The sequence below is a fragment of the Micromesistius poutassou genome (genome assembly GCF_964030765.1).
Source record: "Micromesistius poutassou genome assembly, chromosome: 13".
Classification (NCBI taxonomy): Eukaryota; Metazoa; Chordata; class Actinopteri; order Gadiformes; family Gadidae; genus Micromesistius; species Micromesistius poutassou.
The window spans coordinates 15,695,222-15,718,313 of NC_140283.1; the positions used below are offsets into that span (position 1 = coordinate 15,695,222).

The following is a 23,092-nucleotide window of genomic DNA, read 5'->3' on the forward strand; positions in this document are numbered from 1 at the left end:
AACATAAATTTAACCATTACCAGCCTAAAGTAATCCTCTATCATAAATTACTGTAAAAGAGTGCCTAAAATATTCACACCTAAACCGAACAGATAACTTGCGCATACTGTTTACCAGCCTTAATCTTGTGCCAAAACGAACAATTCAAAATATAACAACCTTAACCAAACACGTCCCTTCGGCTCCTTCTGTTTTGGTTCTTCACCTAATGGGTTTAATCCTGGGCTTGATATGCTTGCGATTATATTTGACATGTAAAAATGTGTTGCTTCATAAATAAACATGTTTTGTTTGCATGGAAACTAATTCTTTAGTGTCTTAACACTCATTGGAGTATCAATTGGGTGTCATGATCTTATGGAGCTAAAGATCTTTCTATCTTGGCATTAGAATGTGTTGCGGTGTCCCAAGACAGTCTTTTTTTTTAAATGGTTAACATGCTTTCACAAAGAACTGACAAATGAATGCTATAAACTGCTTTCAGCTTGCTGATCTTCTAGATATTGGTATCTAGCTATATCTAGAAGTGGTCTTCTAGATATAGGAGCTAACCTTCTGAATATCTATGCACCGGTCACTTCCACTTAATCAGGGCATCTCTTCCCTCATTTGGTTTGGGAAGCTACCTTGCCTGTCAATCACTTGAGTGCACACACAATGTTATCATGGCTCCAACACAGGTGTGACTGCCACCAATGAGGGGGAAATGTGAAAGTGCTGTTAAATGTGTGGCATGGGCTTGTATAATCCATGTTACGCCATGCATGGTATTTGTTTGGTAAGCTTGGTTGAAACTAAAGGGCTTATTAACTATCAGATGAAGCCTGTTAAGATTGTTTTTTGAGAAATTGAAATAAAGGCTGACTCTGAAACCAATGTGCATTAGAAGGTAACGTCAAATGCCTAGTCTAAATGCCATCTAAATATAGTCTGAAATTGCAGTGATACAGACCACAAAATTGAACATTCCCTCTACCTTGCAAAAACATCCAGTGACCTTTTGCGATTCATATGCAAGACAAGAATATCATGCTTTCTGTCCTTATTGAAAGATCAACTACAGCCTTTTTAATAGTGCATTGAGAAGCCATATTAAAAAAATGCGGGAATGTGAATGAAAACATTCATGAAGTTATGTAATCCACTAAACAAAAAACAGATGCCTATTAATTGACTATCATATAGTGATAACGTTATTACTCAATACATTCTTAATTCGAGAAGACAAGAACCCCACCTTCCCTCCTCCACACATACACACTCTCTAGTCTTTACATTCTCCCCCCGTGTCCATCTCCACGGGCGACCATCGCGTAAGGCGGCACCGCTCGATTAACATCACACCAGGCTGTGTAGCGCTGTAGTGGCCCGGGCTCAGCGTATCGCCATCAAGTGTAGAAGTTGCACTGCAGGGGTGGGACTTCTGCAGTCAGGGGAGCTGCGTCTCTCATGGAAATGCTACAAACAGCGTTTTCCACAGCCCACTAACGCAGGCGGACACACATTCGGGTTCACGTAGAAGCCCTCACCGTTTATCCCCGTTTTGCTGTGTATCGCGCATGCACGCCGCGGGATAAGAACAGCACAGCACGGTTCGCCGTGGACGGGTCCCGCCGGATCGAGCAGCATCAGCAGCACCTGTACGTCCGTTGATGGGGACGAGAGACGCGTGAAGAAGGGAAGAGCGGTGGAGTGGGTTCCCCCCCTTCCCCATTGCACCAAAAGAAAACTCTGGGGTAAGGACGGCTTGTTCACTTTTGCTGTTGAATGAAAATAGTCCCAAGTCCCGTTTTGAATCCCGTTGGCCTAAATATGCCTTCACTGTGTAATTCCAGCACTACTATACATTTATTAGGAGCGATTGGACCTCATCTCTCACGGCCGTTGGCTTTTAGATGGACCATAAAAAGGACACAGTTCAGCACCGAGCAATTCGGCCGGCCAGTAAATGATTTGGACGTAATGTCCTCTCACAGACCGTTAAGAAACAGAAGTGGACTTAAAGTAAGAATCTATAGTTATTTTATATTCTCTAATCGGTGCATGCGCGTCACCTAGCCTACTACGGGTTGACCATCCTATCGGAGGCGCTTTAGTTTTGAATGTGTGGACGGTTCATTGGGGAATAGTATACGGGAACAAGTCAGGTGGTGGGAGCCTCTCTTCCAGCTCCACCGTCGGCGTTGGATAGCGACCCAAGTGTCCGAGGACCAGTGTTGCCAGATTGGGCGGGAAATCAGGCCCAATCTGGCAACCCTGTCGAGGACCTGTGGCCTTGCCGCTGAGCCAGTAGTAAGCAGGTTCCCCGAACGTACACGGTGGGGTTATCATCATCCTGATCCTATACCTTTAATAAATTATAAGAACATCTTCTAATACCGAAAGTATAGTCCTGGCTATACGTCAAGCAGACATTTTCAATTATACAATTGTCGTTACACTACTTTCTCGTTGAATGGCAAGGAGCAGCCACATGGAGGATTATTCAACAGCCAGAGCACGTGTTGTTCCCGTCTGCTCCGGACGGGCACACCACACAACCAGGTCTGAGGGTCCCACTGTGTTCTGTCTGGGGACACCGCGTTTAGTTGCATGGTTCGGTTGTTAGAAGACCATTAGGCCTACTCAGGTTAGGATGGAGTTATTTCTTCTGGGTAGAACCACTTGGCGGGCCATGACTTGACGCTGATTTTAATGCTCTATTAACTGCTACCATTACACACACAGATTGTCCAAGGGAAGCCCAGAGAAATTAGGACACGAAAATACGTTGTTCCAAATTACAATGCCAACGTACAGTCAATGATGCCTCTTCATGTTACACTACACTGCTGCCTGTCCATTTTTGCGCCATCCAAGTAGGCTACTCCATCTAACCTACACTCCGGATGTTATGTGGTATTAGCTTGGTGATATAACTGATATATCTAGACGTATGCTTGTCTTGTCTCAGACCCCCACAGAATGACTATACGTTGAAATACGATCAGCTTTGCGATTCAATTTCTTTCCCAACACGCGCAATCATCGTAGTCATTTGTGTGTGTGTGTGTGTGTGTGTGTGTGTGTCTCTCTCTCTCTCTCTCTCTCTCTCTCTCTCTCTCTCTCTCTCTCTCTCTCTCTCTCTCTCTCTCTCTCTCTGGGAATGCCCCCAGCTTCCCTACCATATTGTGTTGCAATGTAACTTGCACAAACGTAATTGGATAGTTTGGTAAAAGCCATGGGATTCTGGCCTTACATGTTTGTGCATGATTACTGTGACGCTGCATGCATGTGTATAGACACTACCATTGTATCTATTCTGACAGTTTGCACTTCCAAATCCTCATTTCTGTGTCATTAAGGTTAGAGACCAAAGAAGGATTGCCAGTCACTGTAAAAGAGATGCAAGGCCACTGGGGTCCAGTGTAAAACCTACTTCAATAACTGACAGTTGTAACAGATGATGCTTTCCTCCGTCCGGCCCACATGGTGGAAACTTAAAGACCGGGTAAACCAAGAATAATTATGGGTTTTGAGTTTATAATACCACAGGAAAATATATTATTAACCACCCTGCCAAATTTGAAGGACTAAAAAAATCGCGAAGTATATAAAATTATGCTTCAAAGTTGATGAAAAATGAGCAGTAACCCCAGGCTCAGGACGGTGGGGGCGTGTGCGCTGCAGGCCAGGAAACCACGCCCATCACCGGAGAGGTCCAGCCCCTCCCAATCTCAAAGCTGAAAATGGACAGCAGGGGGCGGGTTTATGTGAGTATGACCGCTTTACGTAACGTGGTCATCGATGTAGACCCGCCCATTTTAAACCTGCACACAGAACATTCTCTGAGGCCTAGCTCCTCAAGGAAATGATGAATGGGAAAAATATTTTTTACATGTTTTGAGGGACACATTTAAGGCCTAATTAATATGATAAGAAGAAAAATACTGAATTTGGTTTACCCGGTCTTTAAGTCCAGGGCGCGTCTTGGTGTTCAGCCCCTGAATGATGAAGATGATTGGACTGCAAATTGCTGGGTTCTCCCCTCACTGTTCGACCCACACACAGCACTACGACGGCACGCGCTCATCGATAGCCCTGACATGCTGCTTGATGACTTCACTGAGTTGGCCCCCCGTTCAACCAATGAGCCGAATCATAACCTGCTGCTTCAGCGGAAATACGGGGAACGGATGTAAGGATGGATGGTGCATGGACTGATGGACTGATAGTTGGATGGATGGGTGAATGAACGGATGGAGAGTGGAGTGGAACGGTAGATGGGTGAATGGTGGGTTGGATGGATAGGTAAATCGGTCATTACATTAGGGGAGTGGCAACCTAACACCAAACAATCAGAGCTTGAGAGAGAGAGAGACATGTTGCTGCATTGAGCCCTGTGCCACAGTGTGTCCCTGCGTTTTACAATCTGTGACAGCATGGCAGTTTAATTTAATTGTGAGTCATTGGGTGAGATTAAAAGCAAACTTGATTTATCAGTCGGTCCAACATTTGAGGCCAGAGAGAGAGCAAGTGAGAGAGAGAGGCTGTCTGTGATCACACATCAAACCCTCACCCCCCCCCCCCCCCCACACACACACACACACATCCCTCCCACCCACTCCCTGTCTGTCCTCCTCTGCTCTCTCCTCCATTCCAATCTCCCTATTCTCCCACAGTTTCTCCATCCACCCACTCTGCTTCCAGCTCGGTTCCGCCCCTACCCCATCCCCCCGCCATCGGGACCGTGGTAATAAATTCTGGTGGCCATTACTATTGATCAGAGCAGCTTTGGTGTACTGGAGCCATAAAGGGGCATCTTCTATGATCCTCGTTTTGATCTCACTGGCGCAGTCTTCCAAGAAATTGGTCTACTTTTCACTTCTTGGACTCTTTCTTTTGTACACGATTTATTTTTTATTTAACTTTTTCTCACTTGAGCACATACACACTGTATATGTTTATTCATCAATATACTTTGTTTCCAGAATGCATAAATATTTTTTCTGTATGAAGGTGTGTGCACGCACCACTTTCACCAACATAACCATACATCGTTATTCTATTCTACTGCACCAACAAACTGTTAATTTAAATCAAATCCAATACAGAGAGATTTTTCATGTTGCACACAATGACAAAATAAAAGATCAAGTAATCGAATAATCAAAGCTGTAACATCACCTTCACAATGTAAGCAAAGGAAACATTTTGTTAAGTCAGCATGGCTTCTAATTGGCTATCGCCTTTCCCACGTGACAATGATTGCCTGGCTGTGTACTTTGCTGTCGTCAGGGTTCCCCCCACACTACAGGACATCGGATCTTAATATTGAATACGATTTTGAATCAATGGGACCCTGATCTGTAAAAAAAATACTCTTAACATACCCCACACCACAGGATAATCTGCCAAAAAAAATCACTAGAACCATCGAAAAAAAGAAACAGAAAAGAGAAGAAAAGAAAGAGAGAAAGAGTCGAAAGGGGCAAATTGGAAACTCGGGCTAATTACCCTGTATGTTGTGCCCGTTACTCTCCCTGGTGATTTCAAATTGGTTTTAAAGGATGTCAATGAGAAAGAATCAATGTTTCTGTGCATGCATCGCTCAAGAGACAAATACACTCCTGGAGCAGCTCTCTGCCTCTGAACTGCCAGCTCTGACCTGTTCTTTACATTAATTTGTCTTTTTACCAAAAAAAGAAAAATGTTGAAGAAAATTCTTAACAAAATGCAGTTACAGTATAGGGGTTGCGAGAAAGATGAATGAATATCGGTCTTGTATCACTCTCTTTCGGTCTCTCGCTCTCTCCGTCTCTCTTTCTGGCTGTTGCCCTAGCTATTTCGCTCACTTTCTCTCGCTCTCGCTCGCTCGCTCTCCTCTCAATGCTGGGCGCTCTTAATCGATAGCTCTCCATCTCACACATTAACTTGCTTTCTGTTGTCTTCTCCTAGCCAAAGAAACACAGGCAGACACAATCTTTCCCTCCATCTTACACTCACACGTACACACACACCAGCTGTCGCTCTCCTCTCCACAGGCAGTGTGTAGACCGAGGCAGAGGCTCTGCAGGTGGTCTGGCCATAAGCAGCCATATCCACAGTACCTCTCTTAGTCACCATGGAGAATGGGCATTCTGCTAATTCCTTGGGAGGAAATTGAGGTGGAGGGAGGGAGAGAGAATGAGAGGAGATAAGGTGACTGTTTGCCAACAGTTCAGTGCCAACACAATACTTCTAAAATGCTGAATAAAGATCTTTAAAGAAGGAACAAAGGCCAGCATTACATTTAGAAAGGCAAGATGTCCCAGTGAGTTAAAATACATTTTCACAAATATATTTCTTTTTACTGGCCCAAAAGCACAAAAGTAGAAACAATGAGTGTTGAGATATGAAATCTTACTTAATCTCCCATTGATTTGCTGGATAGGGGTAGGATAGTTGAGTTGTTACGTTGCCTGTCTGCCTTCCATGGAATTTATGGTCTCAAACACAAACAGCATCAAGAATGAAACACAGGAGTTGTACAGGCAAGAGTATAGAACCACACCATGAGGGTAAGAATAAAATAAAGAAAGTCAAGCACTGAGGAGCTGGCCTGAGACTTCTTCACTGGATCTCTGTAAAAGTGAATGATGAAGGTGAACATGTCTGCCATGAATATAGATTTGTAAACCTTGATTGTATCAATGTTTACTAATAGATACACTTTCACATATGGATGTGAATGATTGAATATATAGAATGACAGTCCTCAAATCTAATTATGGACATCCTTGAGCAAGTTGGTCAAACCCAACCAATCCTTAATGGATCTACAAAATGGAAAAATAATAAATTAGGCCAAAAATGCATCTCATAACAGTACTGCTTGTCTCTATCAACATCGGTGTTTTTAGCTCTGCTTATACCACTTTGTGATCCATGGAGGTCTTAGTAAGTGTATGTGCGTGATAACTGTTGGTTGCGTTGTGATGGCGAAGTCTTCCCGGGATTATATTGTCTGTAAATAGGATCTTTTTTATGGCATCTCCTCCTCGGTTCTGCCTTTATGACTCAAACCATCTGGAAAATGAATAAATAAATGATAAACTGAGAAGAACAAACATTTGGCTTGTAGATTTGTGTTCCCCACAGGCCTCCTGGTTTTAAGATGTGGACATGAAATGAGTGGACAACAGTATAACCCTTTAACGGTGTGGTTAACAGTATATTTGTTAAGCCTCATATTAGTACTACTATTTACCTTGTATTAGTATTATGTCGTCGTCCATGGCGGTCTATTACTGCATTCCGCTGTGCAATGAGTCATGGTTCAAATATGAGTCAGGCTGAGAGAACTTGTTGTATAACATTAACGCAAGAGCGCCACTTGTGACTGAATTTGCACCTGTAGTGTGAATGGTTAACTTGCTTGATCTAAAATGAGATGAGACATTATTCCTCCCAGATTAAATCTGAGTGACACAGCAGCAGCAGCAGCACAGGACCATCATTAGTGCTGCTGCTCGCTGCTACAGTCTCCAACTCTGCAATCACAAAAGGAATATTTAAACGTCTTTCAAACTATGCTGAACCCTTAACCCTTCTATTATATAGTAGGTACGTTTGTTACCAAATTATATCCAATGAAGTTTCATCATTTTGGGCCTCAAAAATTGGACACAGCCTTCAGAACACAAAGATGCATACGCTGTATCTTCTGTGCCGATATTGAGGTTAAAACATATGAAGATGTGTCATCTGTGTTGAGATTTGTTATAGTCCACCTGTGAATTATTGTTTCTTTTGTGTTGTAGTTATAGTTTGGACAGTGTTACTGTTTACGCATTCAGATCTTCACAACTATATGCATGACGGTCCAAACAAGTCTTCTGGGTCCAGCAAGCAAAGTGTTCCTTGAGGTACCATGATGCACTTGTCATCAGAGCTACACTTTGCAGCAAAGTGATGTTATTTACGGTTCTTTGTGATACATTCATTACAGGCCTACTTTATATTATTAAGGTTATGCCTACATTCCATAGCCTGGACACAGACTGCTAGGTTTGAGATGAACTGAGGTGTGGTTGTTAATGCTTTGCAGTACTTTTCAGTGCATCACCATGATGGCTGGTGGTGCATCGCAGAGCCTCTATTTCTACTCTATTTTCATCGAATGACTGGAAATGTGATGTCCATCGCAACTTTTTGCCTTCTGTATTTTTGATATTTTGCAATATGTGCAAAAAAAAAGAAACTCATGGGAACTTTCCATTAGTGGTAAGATCTGCACCTGACAATGCTGCCAATCGATATGCAGCTTCCAGAAGATTCACCGACGGTGATAGTTGGCCTATTTGATAATCCGGACGATGTAATGGGGCTGAGCCCTGAGGAGGGGAAAACATTTCTTGAGTACATTTCCTTACGGAAGTGATTTCTGCTGATCAAAACAAAAGCGATATTGGCCGGGAGCTTTACGGGAAAGGGCCTGGGCTGAGCCCCACAGAGGTGAGGAGGTGAGGTATTTCCACCTTCCCTCCCTCTCCTTCTCCCTCACTCCCTCTCTCCCTACCTCCTTCCTCCCCTCTCCCTCCCCCTCCCTCCCTGCTCCTCCTCCCTCACTCCCTACCTCCTTCCTCCCCTCTCCCTTCTCCTCCTCCCTTACTTCCCCTCTCTCTACCTCCTTCCTCCCCTCACCCCCTTCCTCCCTCCCTTCTCCTCCTCTCTCAATCTCTCTAAGGAACCGGCATGCTTTCCTAACAGCACATCAGCAGCAGACTCTCCCCACCCCCACCACCACCAACACCACCACCACCACCACCCCCTGCACTGCACCAGCTCTTTTAATTGGTCGTGGTCTCTGCAAAGCGCTCAGCAGGATTGCAATAGCCCCCCCACCACCACTCCCCCATCCACCCCAACCCCCAGCCTCCACCACAGACCCCCCTCCAACTCCCACCACGACCGCCTCATCCATGCAGCCCTCCTCCTAGGAGAGAGACACATGGATGTGGCGAGGGAAAGGGGTGAACGTTATGGTAATGACAAGGCCAGGACTCGCCTCGCCACATCCATGAGCCATGGAAAGATTCCCGTCAGAACAAAGAGGGGTCGGTCGGGGCGGTAGAAGGGGTTTGTGAGAAGGTGGAGGGAAATGGTATGAGTCACACAAACGAATGCAGCGGCGCTTCTCTTCGGGTCTCTGGCGGAGGAGAGAGAGCAGGACGTCAGAAAGTGTTGTTTCTCTGAAGCCTGCCGCTGCTGCTATTTTTAATGGACAGGTTTTTTTTCTTCCTCTTCCTTCTCCCATCTAACGTTGTTAGCCAAACAGACCATCAGTGGCTGTGTGAAGACACTGGGATCACAACATCAGCCGTGGGTCCTCGTGTGCTCTCTCCACCCACGGCCTTGTCTGATGTTGCTGTCCCGTCCATAAACAATAACAAAAAATACTTATTTTTATATTGTAGAAATAACTCCAGTGTTCAGGGTAAAGTCAGTAAGCTATGTGCGCGTGCTCTGGAACGTGGTCGCAAACCCTCCTTATTCTGTCAAGTGACTTCTTGTAGTCAAAATAAAGTAGGCTATTTAATGATGAACAGTGTGAAATAAGTGTGAAAGGGATTGTGGTTTAATTACCACTGACTATATTTGGATTCATTGTGAAAAGGACTGCTTAATACTTCACACACAAGGCTATTCTTACTAGAACTGCCCTAGTTGTGTTTTGTTCTGTGCATTTCACACTGCAGTCTTGGCTAGACAGCAGCATATTTTGTATTATGCCTCTCTGTTGCAACCCAATAATAAGCTATGAATCTTTTAATTATCTCATTGAAATGTGAGTTTTTGATGAAACTTATCTTGCTCTCCTTGCTAACAACATTAAGCTGTTGCAAACATATTTCTGCATACTAATATACCTATTTAGACACTAAACAGATCCTTTTTGCGTGTATGTATTTGTTTGTCCTGTGTATGTGTGCATGAGTGAGTCATATTTGTGTGTCTTTGTGTGTGCGTGTCTATGTTTGTGTGGTGTGTGTGTGTGTGTGTGTGTGTGTGTTTCACAGGCCTGCTGCTGAACCATGTCCTCTGCTCAGAGTGAGGATTCTTCAGGGTACCATCTGAGTGGTGAGTGAGGCTGACGTCATGACGATGCCTGTCACTGGCTGTTGCTATACCTCATCACTGAACACGCATCTCAGCTGACCACCCCAGTGCTGAAGCCTGTGTGTGTGTATTGAAAAGTGGGTGTCAGGTGTGCAGTATCAAATTGACAGCATTGTGTACTCTGTACCTTCTGGTACATTTGTACATCAAAATAACCCTGTCCCCCAAGAGGGCTTTCCTTCAGGTCAAGGATGGTGCAGGTGAACTCGCATTCATTAACTTTGGCTTTAAAATATACTTTAGGAATGGCATTACATCTGTGCTTGTAGCAAACTAATTGGAAGCATCTTTGTTTAATTCAAACAGGGCATGAGGTTCCTGTTGAGACTGTGGCCATTAGGGAAAAATATATATAATCATGATAATATGCTTTGACATTTTCCAGTGTTTTCCATTTGATGTGACATTTCTTTGTTAATAAATATCTCTCTTACTACATACCTCTTTGTTAATCTATCGCTATAGAACTGTGAAATCAACAATAATTAATTATCAAGTGTACTATGGTGTCCATCATGGACTTCTGTTCCACAAGCTGTCCTCATGAAACCTCTTCTGCATGGTCCCAGTGCGTTGACCTCTGTGTGTGTCTGTGTGTTTGACCTCCAGTGGTAAGAAACCCCCCTGGATGGGAGGTGGGGCTATACCTGGTGGGATTCCTGGTCCTACTGGCAGTGGCGGGCCTGAACATCTGGAAGCTCTGGAAGTCGGGAACGTTTCCCACCCCTTCTCCCTTCCCCAACTTTGACTACCGGTACCTCCAGGAGAAATATGGAAACTCCTTCTCGGAAGTGCGGCAGAAGGTACCGTGAAGCGATTTGTTGATGATCATTTTGCGATCATCTCGATCCAAAGCCCAAAGTGATTTGTCCAAAGGGCGACTGCTTTAGCAGCAGGTGTGATGCTGGTGGGTCATTAGAAGCTGTTTCAGAATTGATCCACTGGTCCGTCCTCCATCTGGGAGGGCAGGCAGTGCCACTCGTGATGTCACACCTGGATGGATTTTGAAACCGCTTGTACTAATGGCGGTAAATTGGGTTCCTTTAAAATCATTCACTTACCCCTCCATGGGAAAATGCATCCCTTTAGTAATGCATTAGCTCGGCTTTAATATCATTATTGACTATACCTTACATTACTATATTGAATGATGTCACAGGACACTGTTACAGCTTTGTAACTATGATCCATTCTGAGGGACTCATCACTGATTTTTTTCTTGTGTTGAATATAAAAATGTACCAAAGGTAAATAGTTGGTAGGAAGAGGCTCAAAAGCAATAAGTTGTTCAATAATGTGGTTATTACTGTCGCTAAATTGAGGTCTTGGACCTGTGTTTATCTTGGATGCAGCAGTTTTAAAATGTTGTAGAAAAACTTCTGGGAAGAGTCCGCACAGAGCCTGGGTCAGAAACCAACAACTGTGAGGGGCCGAGTGAAGCCTTGTGAAGAAAACCCATTGACGCAAGTGGATGAAGGGTTCAAAAGTGAATGAAGTGTATTTTCTGCAGTGCCCAGTCCACACTGTTGGTTTGCTGGTTTACAGACCCTTTCTTTACAGTTTGCGAGCCAAGTTTCTGTTTGCCAATTACGCACTTACAGATCCCCTTCTACAGCGACATGATTGGTCAACCGAACTATGAAGCGAAATAAAGTGAAACGACCCATTAAACCAGATCTGAGCCATCAGGCTTAGAGAGGAATCTAAAGTTGGTTTTGTGAGACTAGACCCGGGTTAATAAATAAATGAGGGGGGTGGGGGGGGGGGGTAAAACTGATCAGCGGTCAAACTGATCAAATCTGGATTTGGTTAGGATTCCGTCAATTTGTTTGATGTAATTTGCTAATCACATTGCAGCAGGTCTTGTTCCAACGGGCTGTCTGTGCTCAGGTGGGGGAAATCAAGTCAATGTCATTAATCATAACAACGGCTCGCCCCCTCCACCCCCTCTTCCTCTCCCCTGCAGAGAGTGGCGGCCAACAACCACCGCCGCACCTCCACCGCCTCCAGCCGCAAGCCCAGCCTGGCCACGGGTGAGGCCCTGGACGTCCTGCGGGACCTGGGGCACCTGGAGCTGGTGAACCGGGAGCTGGACCCGGCGGGCGTGGTGGCCCAGCTCAACCGCTCCGTGTCCACCGACTCGCTCAGCTCCATCTCCTCCATCGCCAACAACTTCGGCCACGACTACACGGTGGGCCAGCTGGAGGTGACGCTGGAGTTCGAGCCGTCCCGCCACCCCCACACCCACCTGGGCCACGGCACGGGGCTGCTGCACGTGGCGCTGCACCAGGGCAAGGACCTGCTGGAGCGCGAGGAGGGGGACTTCCCCGGCTGCTTCATCAGGGTGTCCCTGGGCGCCGAGGAGTTCCACGTGGGAGTCACCAAGGTGATGGACTGTGTGTGTGTGTGTGTGCATTTATAAGTGTACATGTGTGTGTGTTTGTGTGTGTGTGTGTTTGTGTTTGTGTGCATTTATAGGTGTACATGTGTGTGTGTGTGTGTGTGTGTGTTTGTGTTTGTGTGCATTTATAGGTGTGTGTGTGTGTGTGTGTGTGCGTTTGTGTGTGCATTTATAGGTGTGTGTGTTTGTGTGTGTGCATTTATAGGTGTGTGTGTGTGTGCATGCATAGGTGTGTGTGTGTATTCCAAGAGTGTATTCCCTGAACAACTGAAAATACAAATCTAATCAACGTAACCCACATTGATTGGGTCGACCAAGGGCGGCTTAAAGCCACGATGTTTAGTAGTATGTGCCTGTTATCTCACCACAGTTTGTACCTGTGTTTGTGGACATTGAACACGATCGCATCCAGTCACTGCACCAACACCGCCCCAGTCCAAATCCAGTCTAAATGAGCTGTCACGCTTCCATCGGGGAGTGTTTAAACCACCACAGTGATGGCTGTCATTGTGGATCCAGGCCAGCTGAGCACAGGATTTGGCTCGATTTCATAGCAATTAATGTATTAGTTGGGCACAAACACAAGGCCTTAGGATGCCTAGCTCAGTTACAGTGTGTGTGTGTGTGTGTGTGTGTGTGTGTGTTGGGGGGGGGGGGTTGAATCATTTAAGTTGTGCTTAAGTGATAGGGGCACTTAACTTGTTTCCATGCAGTGATAAATCACACCGATGAGGGGGCTGATCCTGTAGCTCCAGACGCTACCTCTCTGCTCCATTATATTCCAAAGGCTGAGTCGGCTTCTTCTACTTTCCTCTTGTTTCCTCTTCGTTCAGCAAAACGGGGATGACCTCACGTCCCTGAGCAGTAGTCAGCGTGCGGATTGGCTCAGACCGCGTATAGCTATATATGTTTTTGTATCCGATTGCTTGATGCCGAAAGTCGCAGCTCGTTTTGCATGTAGACACTATGAAAGCCCCCACGCAGGTGTGATAACGAAGTACGCCATGATATGAGCCTATGCAGTGACTCAGGCTAGATTGCAGCCTACGCTTCATCTCATTCCCGTTCTCTCTTTCATTCCCGTTTCCCTAGTCCGTCTCCACATTGTCCTGTCCAGAAAGGCACACGCGCCTATAAAAGCCCCATACACTTAACCAGATTAGGGACTACAATTGGAACGAGCCCCGGGACGAGACGAGGAGGCACTGCGGTATCGGCTCCATCTGCCATGCTGGCCTCCTCTCCGCCTGCTGGACGCACCCAACCCCATGATCGGGCTTTGGGCTCTGGTTCCACAGCCCCGTGCCCATCTCAGCACCGCCTGGTGCAAGGGCTGCCCTGCACGACACCACACCTCCGTGCTGTCAGGATGTCAGGAGTGGAGCGCGTTCGCGTTGCGTTGTTGTCCCCGTTGTTGTAGTTATTGGTGGTGCTGAAGCGGTGTGGTGTAATAAAGGCGGGAGGCGCCGCAGCCAAGGCGAGATTGGTTTCCCGTGTGACGTGTAAACACGGCGGGGCGGGGAAGGCGGGAAGGCGGGAGAAATGGCTGACATCAGCTCCCCTGCGCAACACGCAACCACCAGGGAGCCAGCCGACGCACTGGCCCACGCTCAGGCCATGCTTTTCCTGCGAGGGACTTTCTTACTCTCTCTCTCTCTCTCTCTCTCTCTCTCTCTCTCTCTCTCTCTCTCTCTCTCTCTCTCTCTCTCTCTCTCTCTCTCTCTCTCTCTCTCGCGTACTCTATCTCCCTCTCGTTCTCTCTGTTTCTCTGTCTCTCTTTTGTTTTCGCTCTCATTCTCTCCCTCACGTTCTCTCTCTCTTTCATTCTCTCTCTGTGTCATTCTCTCTCTTTCATTTTCTCTCTGTGTCGTTCTATCTCATTCTCTCCCTGTGTCGTTCTCTCTCTTTCATTCTCTCTCTGTCGTTCTATCTCACTCTCTCTGTTGTACTCTCTCTATCATTTTCTCTCTGTCGTTCTCTCTCATTCTCTCCCTGTGTCGCTCTCTCTCTGTCATTCTCTCTCTTGTTTGCTTTCGCTCTCTTTCTCCATCTATCTTACTCTCGCTTTCTCACGCGCTCTCTCCTGATTTATCGGTCTTAATGTTTTTCTTGCTCTATCCGTTTTGCTTCTATTTCTCTCCCCATTTCTCTCTTGCTCTATCTCCTGGTCTCTATCTGTCTATCCCTCTTTCTTTCTCCCACCATATCTATCTTGCTCTCCCCTCTCGCTCTCTCTCTCTCTCTCTCTCTCTCTCTCTCTCTCCCCCTCTCTTGCTCTCGCTCTCTCTAGCTCGCTCGATCACTGTCGGTCAGCTTTCTATCCCTCCCCAGTGCTGAACTTTGAGATTATGGCTCCTCAGTGCTGACCATCTCTTTGTGCATCTTATGACACAGAAAGCTCTCTGTATTCTGGTGCTGTTCAGCTGTTAGGCCTGGTAAAATCCTTCCAAGGTTATGGATAAGGCCGATCTGTGCTGCTGAATCCAAATTCCCTCTGAGCAACAACGTGCTCTCTTTTTCACTCTCTGTATTTCACACACAACATACCATGTAAAAAATCCCATGGCATAGTAAAATATGTTTCGCATTAGAGTGGATGATATCAAAAAGCATGTGTGACTCAAATTGCTATATTGATTTATCAAATGAAATGAGATTAACCACTAGCAGGGCTTGCTCAGCCCAGTAGTGTGTCGGCCATGGCTACACAGGCCTTATCTCTGGTTGTGACCCAGGTGTCCTTGCCATTCACTGTTGCACTGTGTAGCTAACTGTTGCTGTCTCTACTCAGACATTTAATACACACAGGCCACTTTCACACTTCACAGGCTGAAGGATCGGCTGTTGCGAACCTGTGTAATTATAATCGAGCTGCAGTGTGTTTTTCCGTCCTTGTGAAATCCATTGGAAACCATATCTTCTCCAAAGTGTGAACATTTAATCACCACTATAAAAAGGTTTCCCTTGGTCATTAATTTTGATGAGCAGAAGGCCAAAGCCGGGTGTTGCCTTGGACCCTACCATTCTTAAATTTATCTCGCCTGCCAAGAATCTAGATGATCTGCAGGAGAGTCTACTCTCTGTCTGCTTGATTAAGAGGATGCATTATGCAGGTTCTACAGTGCATGTAACACACACACACGCACACACACACACACACACACACACGCACACGCATACACGCAGCCCTAGAACTAAACACGGGCCTCTTTTCGCGACTACACCACCAGACCAAGCCGTTTTGGACTAGGGGAGCCTGAGGCAGAAATGTCTGAAATCTCTTCCACGTCTTTATATTCACTTTAGTATCTTCAACCTTCAATCTTCATCATTTAACTTTGCTGGCATGAGGTCCTTGGTTCGATTCCCAATGAACACAGAGCGCCTGCTGGTATCTTTTGAGCAAGATGCTTAACCCCTTCATGACCTGACCTCAATTCACAGGATGTTGGTTTGGATGTTTAGCACCTGCTAAACAACTGAATAGGAATCAGAATCACTGCCTCATTATTATGCATTTTATTTTATTTTGTTTTCAGGTCCAGGCCAATGCCTTCACCGTGCTGTTTGACGAGCGCTTCTCCATCCCCTTGGACGTGGCGACCCTGGAAGAGATCAGTCTGCGCTTTGCCTGCTTCGGCATCGACACCGAGGAGCGCAACATCAGCGCAGGGCTCGCCGAGCTCAAGCTCTCGGACCTGGACCTGACCGTCAGACCCTTCAACGCCTGGCTCTACCTCCAGGACGTCAATAAGGTGCCACGCAATCAACTAGCTCAGCTTAGCCCAGTGCATGCAACACCAGTTGGTCCTGACCGTCAGACCCTTCAACGCCTGGCTCTACCTCCAGGACGTCAATAAGGTGCCACACAATCACTTAGCTTAGTCTAGAGTAGCTCTTGGACCTGGGTCTCGGTCGATGTCCAGGATGTCAATAACGTTCCACCCAATCACCTAATGTGGCCTAGCATAGCATAGTATTAAATACAATATAATACTGACCATCTGTAGCTTTAACTCCTGACTCGACCTCCAGAATGGTTGGTTGAAAGGACCACAATGGAAACAAGCCTTTGGGCTTTATTGTGTTTTTAAATCATTTTGAACACTTCTGTTAATTATTGTTAAATAAAGTTAAAAAAAAAAAAATTAAATGTCAATAAGGTGCCACATAATCACCTAGTTTAGCATAGCATGTGATTGACCTGACAGTCAGACTTATAGCGCTGGGCTCTACCTCAAGGGTTTTAATAAGGTGGCCCACAATAACCTGAATAAATGAATGTGCCTCTTTTTTTTTATACCATTGCATAACAAAGATAGTTCCATAGAATAGCAATACGCGACAAAGCATAAGCAAGCATACACGACGTAGCAAGTCTACCACCGTTTTTTAAACAAGGCTAATGTTATGCAACTGATTTTATTAGTAATCCGATAAGCTGCCTACAATCTTTGAACCCTTCTCAATGAAACAGTGTTTATCTTGGAAAGATTTGCACTGTAAAAATACTTGCAAAATCATTTCAAATGTAACCTTTTTGAGGCTTGTCCAAGACCATTTTTATACACGTTTTTATACAAAATATATTAATAATAATATATATATATATAACATAATATACAGTACTGCAACTGAGTGCTTTGGACTTTGGACCAAGTGGATTATGTCTTATGCATGGTTTCTTCAACCCCTGTAGGCTGTGGACGCAGTAGGAGAGATCCTTCTGTCCCTCAGCTATCTGCCCACCGCGGAGCGTCTCACTGTGGTAGTGGCCAAGGCTAAGAACTTGGTGTGGACCAACGGCAGGACCACTGCAGGTAGGACAGCTATTCATGCTAGCATACTTTGGTTGTCTAGTCAAGTCTGTTCATGTTTGAGAGTTTGGAAACCGGTCAAAACACATGTTTATCTGTCTGGCAGTATGTCTCTGTCTCTGTCTGGGTGGACATTTTTTTTCTCTGTCTTGCTGTGCCACTTTTCTTTGCCAACTCCTCTTACTCTCTCTCTCTCTCCCAACCCCTCCTCCTTTTCTTCACCTTTATCTCTCTCTCACTCGCTGTTGTTTGCTTTGTTGTTTGTGTACCACAAAATGTTTTGGAGGTCATGCTCTTTGTTTTGCTTGCAATGCTTATTTTTCTTTTGAAATGCCTGTGCCCTCCCCCTGCCCTGAAACACACTCACCAAAAACAAATTTGCAAGACAACAAGGTCTCTTCATGATTAGACTCAGAATAATTGAACTACCTAGTGCCTTACGGCCCACTCCCTCCCTGAGCCACTGGGTAAACATCTACGATTATTTGTGTGGAGCTGTATTTGTCTAAATTATTTCTGTGGGTGTGTACACGCGCATGCACGTGGGTGTGTGTCCAGGCACCAGCATGTGTGTGCACAAGCTCACCTGTGTGGATGTTCCAGAGCTAATCCTGTTCCACCTATCTCCTTGTGCCTGTCTCCGGCCCCCAGACCCCTTTGTCAAGGTGTACCTCCTGCAGGACGGCCGAAAGATCAGCAAGAAGAAGACGTCCACCAAGCGGGATGACACCAACCCCATCTTCAACGAAGCCATGATCTTCTCCGTGCCCTCCCTGGTCCTACAGGTGACTCTACATCAGCTCCATCATCTCGGTCCATAGGTTTGAAAATGCCGTAGCCAACCCGCAGGGGGAACAGACTACGCAGCATCGTAGCCTGTGCCAACAGTTCCCATTAACTCTTAAAGTTGCCAGGTTTTGCTAAGTAGTAGTTTTTGCCAGACGTACAACCTTTTCGACTGGGTTTAATTATTACTTTCCAAACAATGTTCAGCCATATCAAATTAGTTGTGGTTCCGCCAGTCCTGTTGTTTCCAGTAGAGACCCATTAGGTGTATTGCTTGCCTACAGATCCCCGCCCCCAGGAACATGATTGGTCAAAACCCATTTCAATCAAAATATTGTGAAACGCCCTGGTCACAAAGGCCTGAGCATGTCTGCCGTCAGGCTGTAGATGTTAATCTAAAGCATGATTCATGAGACTGTTGTTAAAGACTTGTAGTTCTCTTGACCCACTGTTCTTGCTAAACAAGCAGGCAAAGTCTGTATCTTTTATTGAACAATTTACATATTGAAAGGTACTTGCTCTAGAGATGGCACTTCAATGGGCAACAACAATACCATCTGTATACATAGCATGCCACTGTACTGTACAATTTAAGTATGTTTCAATAACAAGCTCCTCTGGATTTGCAACACTCAACATCTCAACTAATTCACAGAATCAATAGCAGTGTTTAAGTGTTACTTCTTTCACCTTTTGTCCAAAGGAATATTTTGTCTATAGTGCTTTGCAGGCAAGAATGCCAATGACAAGGTCAAAGCCTACACAGAAAGAAAAACTACAATGTTCTGTGGTACTAGGTTACATATTCACAATCTGAATCAGAATTTTAGATTTACACATGCCAAGGACTTGACCACAGCATGCTAATGATTGAAGATAAAGTACAGCTGGGTTACGATTGACAGAGATATGGATGCACAGTACCTTGAAGTACACAAACGTCACCCAGGTGTTTCCGCTATGCAGGAGCTGTCCTTGAGGGTGACGGTAGCAGAGAACACAGAAGACGGCAGGGGGGAGAATGTCGGCCATGTCATCATTGGCCCAGAGGCCAGCGGCATGGGCATCACCCACTGGAAACAGATGCTGGCCACGCTGAGGAAGCCTGTGTCCATGTGGCACCCAATACGCAGGATCTAAGCAAACTCTGGCCTTCGAAAGACCCAAATCATCGCCAGTTCATCGCCAGGGTTTATGAGTCCTCATAAACCCTATGCCGTTGAGGCCCTAGGCCATATGTCCTCCCAAGTCTCTCAGTCTTTACAAACATTAGGTCTTCACAAGCCCCAAGCCCTCACAAGCTCCAAGTCCTCACAAGTTCTAAGTATTCGCATGCCCTGAGTCTTCACAAGCCCTGGGTCCTTGCAATCCCAAAGTCCTCCCGAGCCATCACAAGTTCTAGGTCATTTCAAGCCCCCACCCCTACAAACCTAAAATGACCTGCAGTGTTTTCAATCCTTGATGAAACAAACCATTTTGATTCATCTCCTTTCTGTTACTTGGCTTGGTGTTGTGAATTTAAGAGTTTACTTTTTTGAGGATTATTGTAATAGGACAATGAAAAAACCAACAGCCACACATATAGGTAAACAGCGCCTTCCTTTTTCCAGATAAAAGGACGAATATAACAAAATAGTGTTTTCTTCGACCGAATACACTCTTTGGTCCATTATACACCTACACTCCTTCAATAAATTGCCAGGATCTGCTTGTGTGGCTTGACATTTCTAAAGGTCAGCCCTGGATATTTGGGCTTGTTTGTTCACACCGGGACATTGTTTCTTGCTTAAGAAGGTAATTGCTTATGTTTAAGTTAGCAATGAGACCCATCCAGGTCTATTTCTCCTCCCTACCTCCTTACCTAGGTCTCGGTATCTTTGATTCCTCTCCTCCTACTCCTCACTTCAATGGGGTTGTGGATCGATACCCTTTTGAGGATTTGAGACTGCTCTTTCCAAGAACTCAACATTGATAGTTGAATGTGTTTATTTTTCCTTCCTCTTTCCAAAAGTCTAAATAGCTATGACCTTGAAGTGACTTTGGATTAAACAAGGAACCCAACGTGGTGTTATAACCCTCTGTGAGTTTGATGTATGTTTGTATTAAGCTGTATAGAGAATGAACCGAAAGATTGAACAAAAGTATTGAACTGACTTATTTTCAGGAAACTAAGTGTCTCATTGGACTGGTCCAGTTGATTGCTCAAGTTATGTTTATTAAGACTTTTAAAACCAAGATGGGATAGCGCTGTTGGACTGCTTGGTCATTCCTTGATTGTAAGAGCGACAAATTGTGTGTGTTTTGATATGTTCCATATATTGTGCTTTTAAAAAAATCCAGGTAGTTTTATCCAGGTAAAAATAAATTGTAATTTGTAGCACTTACAGGGTGGCCAAATCAACATATTCAGCATATATATATATCACAATTCATTTGTTTATTTGTAGCATAACTAATGCAATACAGGCAGCAGCGTGTATTTACATATGATTTATACGTAACAATGTAAATAGGGTTTTATAATTTGTATTTTTTATTATAATTGATTGTACGGAGTACTTTATTTGCTATAATTTCACTGTATTTTTCGTCATTATATTGAGCCATTTTGTTGGGACATGAAATATATTCATATACATTTTAAAGGAATGATAACATTATTGAAAATAAAATGCGTCATTTAGCAGCTAACATGCATTACCTTTTGAAACCCTATCAAATCAGCTTGAGGTGTTGGTCTTTTTACCACATGCCATTTGGCAGACGCTTTTATCCAATCCGTTTGACAGTACCTTGGCGCATACATGCTTTGCATCAGTGGCGCCAGTGGGAAACTGACTCCGAACCTGCAGTGTTGATGCCAGGGTTCAGTTGAGATCAACAGCACCATTATTTAGGAGGAATTTTATTTAAGAAAAAATACACGTCACTTTTTTTTCCCCTCTTAGTTTTGAAAACACTTCTATTCTACAAATACTATGACAGGATGACACACTCTGGTCCTACAAAAAGAACAGTTTTGTTGTACATTTTATACAATCCATGTATTACGTAAACTACATGAACAGCGTAGTGACTGCAACTTCCACTGACCATAGCCTTCAGTGGAGCCTTTGTCACTTCGTCTATATCCACCTTCAAATTATAACCAACCATCATTGTGGTCCAGATGCCCATTTTTGCCACTGTGCCAAATACTGAAGCAATATGTTAATTTACATTCAGCATTTGCAATTGATGAACAAAACGGTACTCTATATTTTATTGTGCATGAAGCTATTTAGCACTGGATGTGAATGTGCCTCAAAAGTTAAATAATTGTATTGTGTGAACACTGTTTGAAATAAAAGCAATGCAACAGTAGCAGCCGACTGTTTCATAATCTCTACTAAAAACAAAAATACTTTCCGCAGACGTTTTATAAAACTATTTTGTAGCTGTAGGAGCAGAACTCTGTTCAAGTCAGAGCCATGGGTCGTCTGCTACTGGCTACCATGATCACCATGTAGGCTTTAGACAAACCTAGACTCTTATATCCAGGTATGTCTGAATTGTGTCAAATAGATTGATTTGAACTCCTGGCCCTAAAATCAACATATGTATCCTATATGTGTCTCCAGGCAAAGGACTATGTATTCAGACATGTTTTAAAAGAGTTAAATCCTTTTGGCCTGTTCTGTTAAATGAATACATACTCACCTACAGTTAATCCAATGGATTGCTAGCCTGGTGCAAAATATTTGTAATTGTTTGAACATTTTCAGATCAGCTATTTAGGGGTTAGATCATGAATTGCCACTAATATCAGACATCCTAGACAATAATAATAAAGAAAATGTAATGTCTAAAATAGGAAAGAGTAACGCACAGCTGAAAGCCCAACTCATTTTCGGATTCAGAACTTCTTGTGGCATATCAGAGGCTATATCATGTTGAGCAACCCAAATGCAAGCTGGTCCATGAAGATAACTCGTTCATGGACAAGTATTGACTCATGTAATTTTCAGCCTGGCCCCAAGCAAAACGATTTCATGAACATGGGGTCAGATCATGCTCCAAACGCTAATTCAGGACAGCATTTCAGGGGTTAAAAACATTTCGGGCCATTTCACAGTTTAGTAGATTATGACTCAAGGATGCATACAAGTATTATACCAATACTGGTCCTGAAAGATTTATCTTTATAGACCAGCTTGCATTCGGGGGGGCATAACATGATTTAGCCTCTGATATGCCGTAAAAAAGTTTGCCAAGCCAAAATCATTCTGAAGAGTGAATTTGACAAAGTCCTGAATCCAAATAAGGAGATGGGTTTTCAGCTGTGTATCACTTCTTCTTACTTCAGCCATTAAATCTACTTTAGGCCAGTCTTAAATATTTTTATATCAGCCTCCATAAGAGGTGCATATGGATTGCCTACTAGGATGTATGATATAAATGGCTGTTATGACCCGTGGTCATAGTTGAGAGTTGTATGTGTTTTTGTTAGGGCCTCCCTGTGTTCATGTTCCTTGCACGCTATAGGCTAGCCTGTTGATTTGTTTGTGTTTGAGTTGATTGGATGACTGATTAATTGGTTAACTGGTTAATTGGCGTGTGTGTTTAATTGGTGGGTGTGATCCTGATTGGCTTGCAAGGTGGCAGCTAGTAGTGGAGGTAGTGGACTTTTCCTGTACAGCTTCAATGGTTGTTTGTTCAAGTGAGTGTCTTAGGCTACTAATTATGTATGTAAAAATACATTTAAAATGAATTACTCAGGGTTGCCAACTCTCACGCATCTGGCGTGACACTCACGCTTTCAGCCATGGCCGGGAAACCGGCCATGGTTCTTGCTGGCCATGGGGGGGGGGGCAAGAACCATGGCCGGTTTCTCGGCCATGGTTCTTTTTGTCCTAGTCCGACCGTAACAGTGGAAATAGTTAATTAACCCCTGAGGACCGACTCTTTT

At 44.5% G+C, this 23,092-nt stretch overlaps 1 protein-coding gene across 2 annotated transcripts; it reads left to right on the top strand.

The window, feature by feature from the left end:
* Nucleotides 1–1,529: 1,529 nt before the first annotated feature.
* Nucleotides 1,530–21,437, top strand: syt12 (synaptotagmin XII). 2 transcript variants are annotated; one of them, XM_084476816.1, is made up of 8 exons: nucleotides 1,530–1,736; nucleotides 10,041–10,101; nucleotides 10,750–10,943; nucleotides 12,107–12,526; nucleotides 16,081–16,296; nucleotides 17,241–17,361; nucleotides 18,010–18,143; nucleotides 19,111–21,437. In XM_084476816.1, exons 2-8 carry the CDS (start codon nucleotides 10,056–10,058, stop codon nucleotides 19,282–19,284), a joined length of 1,305 nt encoding a protein of 434 aa, XP_084332942.1. In that variant the 5' UTR covers nucleotides 1,530–1,736; nucleotides 10,041–10,055; the 3' UTR covers nucleotides 19,285–21,437. The 2 variants fall into 2 exon arrangements, with proteins under 2 accessions (XP_084332942.1, XP_084332943.1); XM_084476817.1 differs by lacking the exons at nucleotides 1,530–1,736; nucleotides 10,041–10,101 and adding an exon at nucleotides 10,169–10,217.
* The last annotated feature ends 1,655 nt before the right edge of the window (nucleotides 21,438–23,092 follow it).

Bases quoted from the DNA above. Each gene is read 5' to 3' on its own strand.
- syt12 (XM_084476816.1), top strand. From the start codon at position 10,056: ATGTCCTCTGCTCAGAGTGAGGATTCTTCAGGGTACCATCTGAGTG. The intron at 10,944-12,106 runs GTACCGTGAAGC...TCTCCCCTGCAG, and splicing joins TCTCGGAAGTGCGGCAGAAG to AGAGTGGCGGCCAACAACCA. The intron at 17,362-18,009 runs GTAGGACAGCTA...TCCGGCCCCCAG, and splicing joins CAACGGCAGGACCACTGCAG to ACCCCTTTGTCAAGGTGTAC.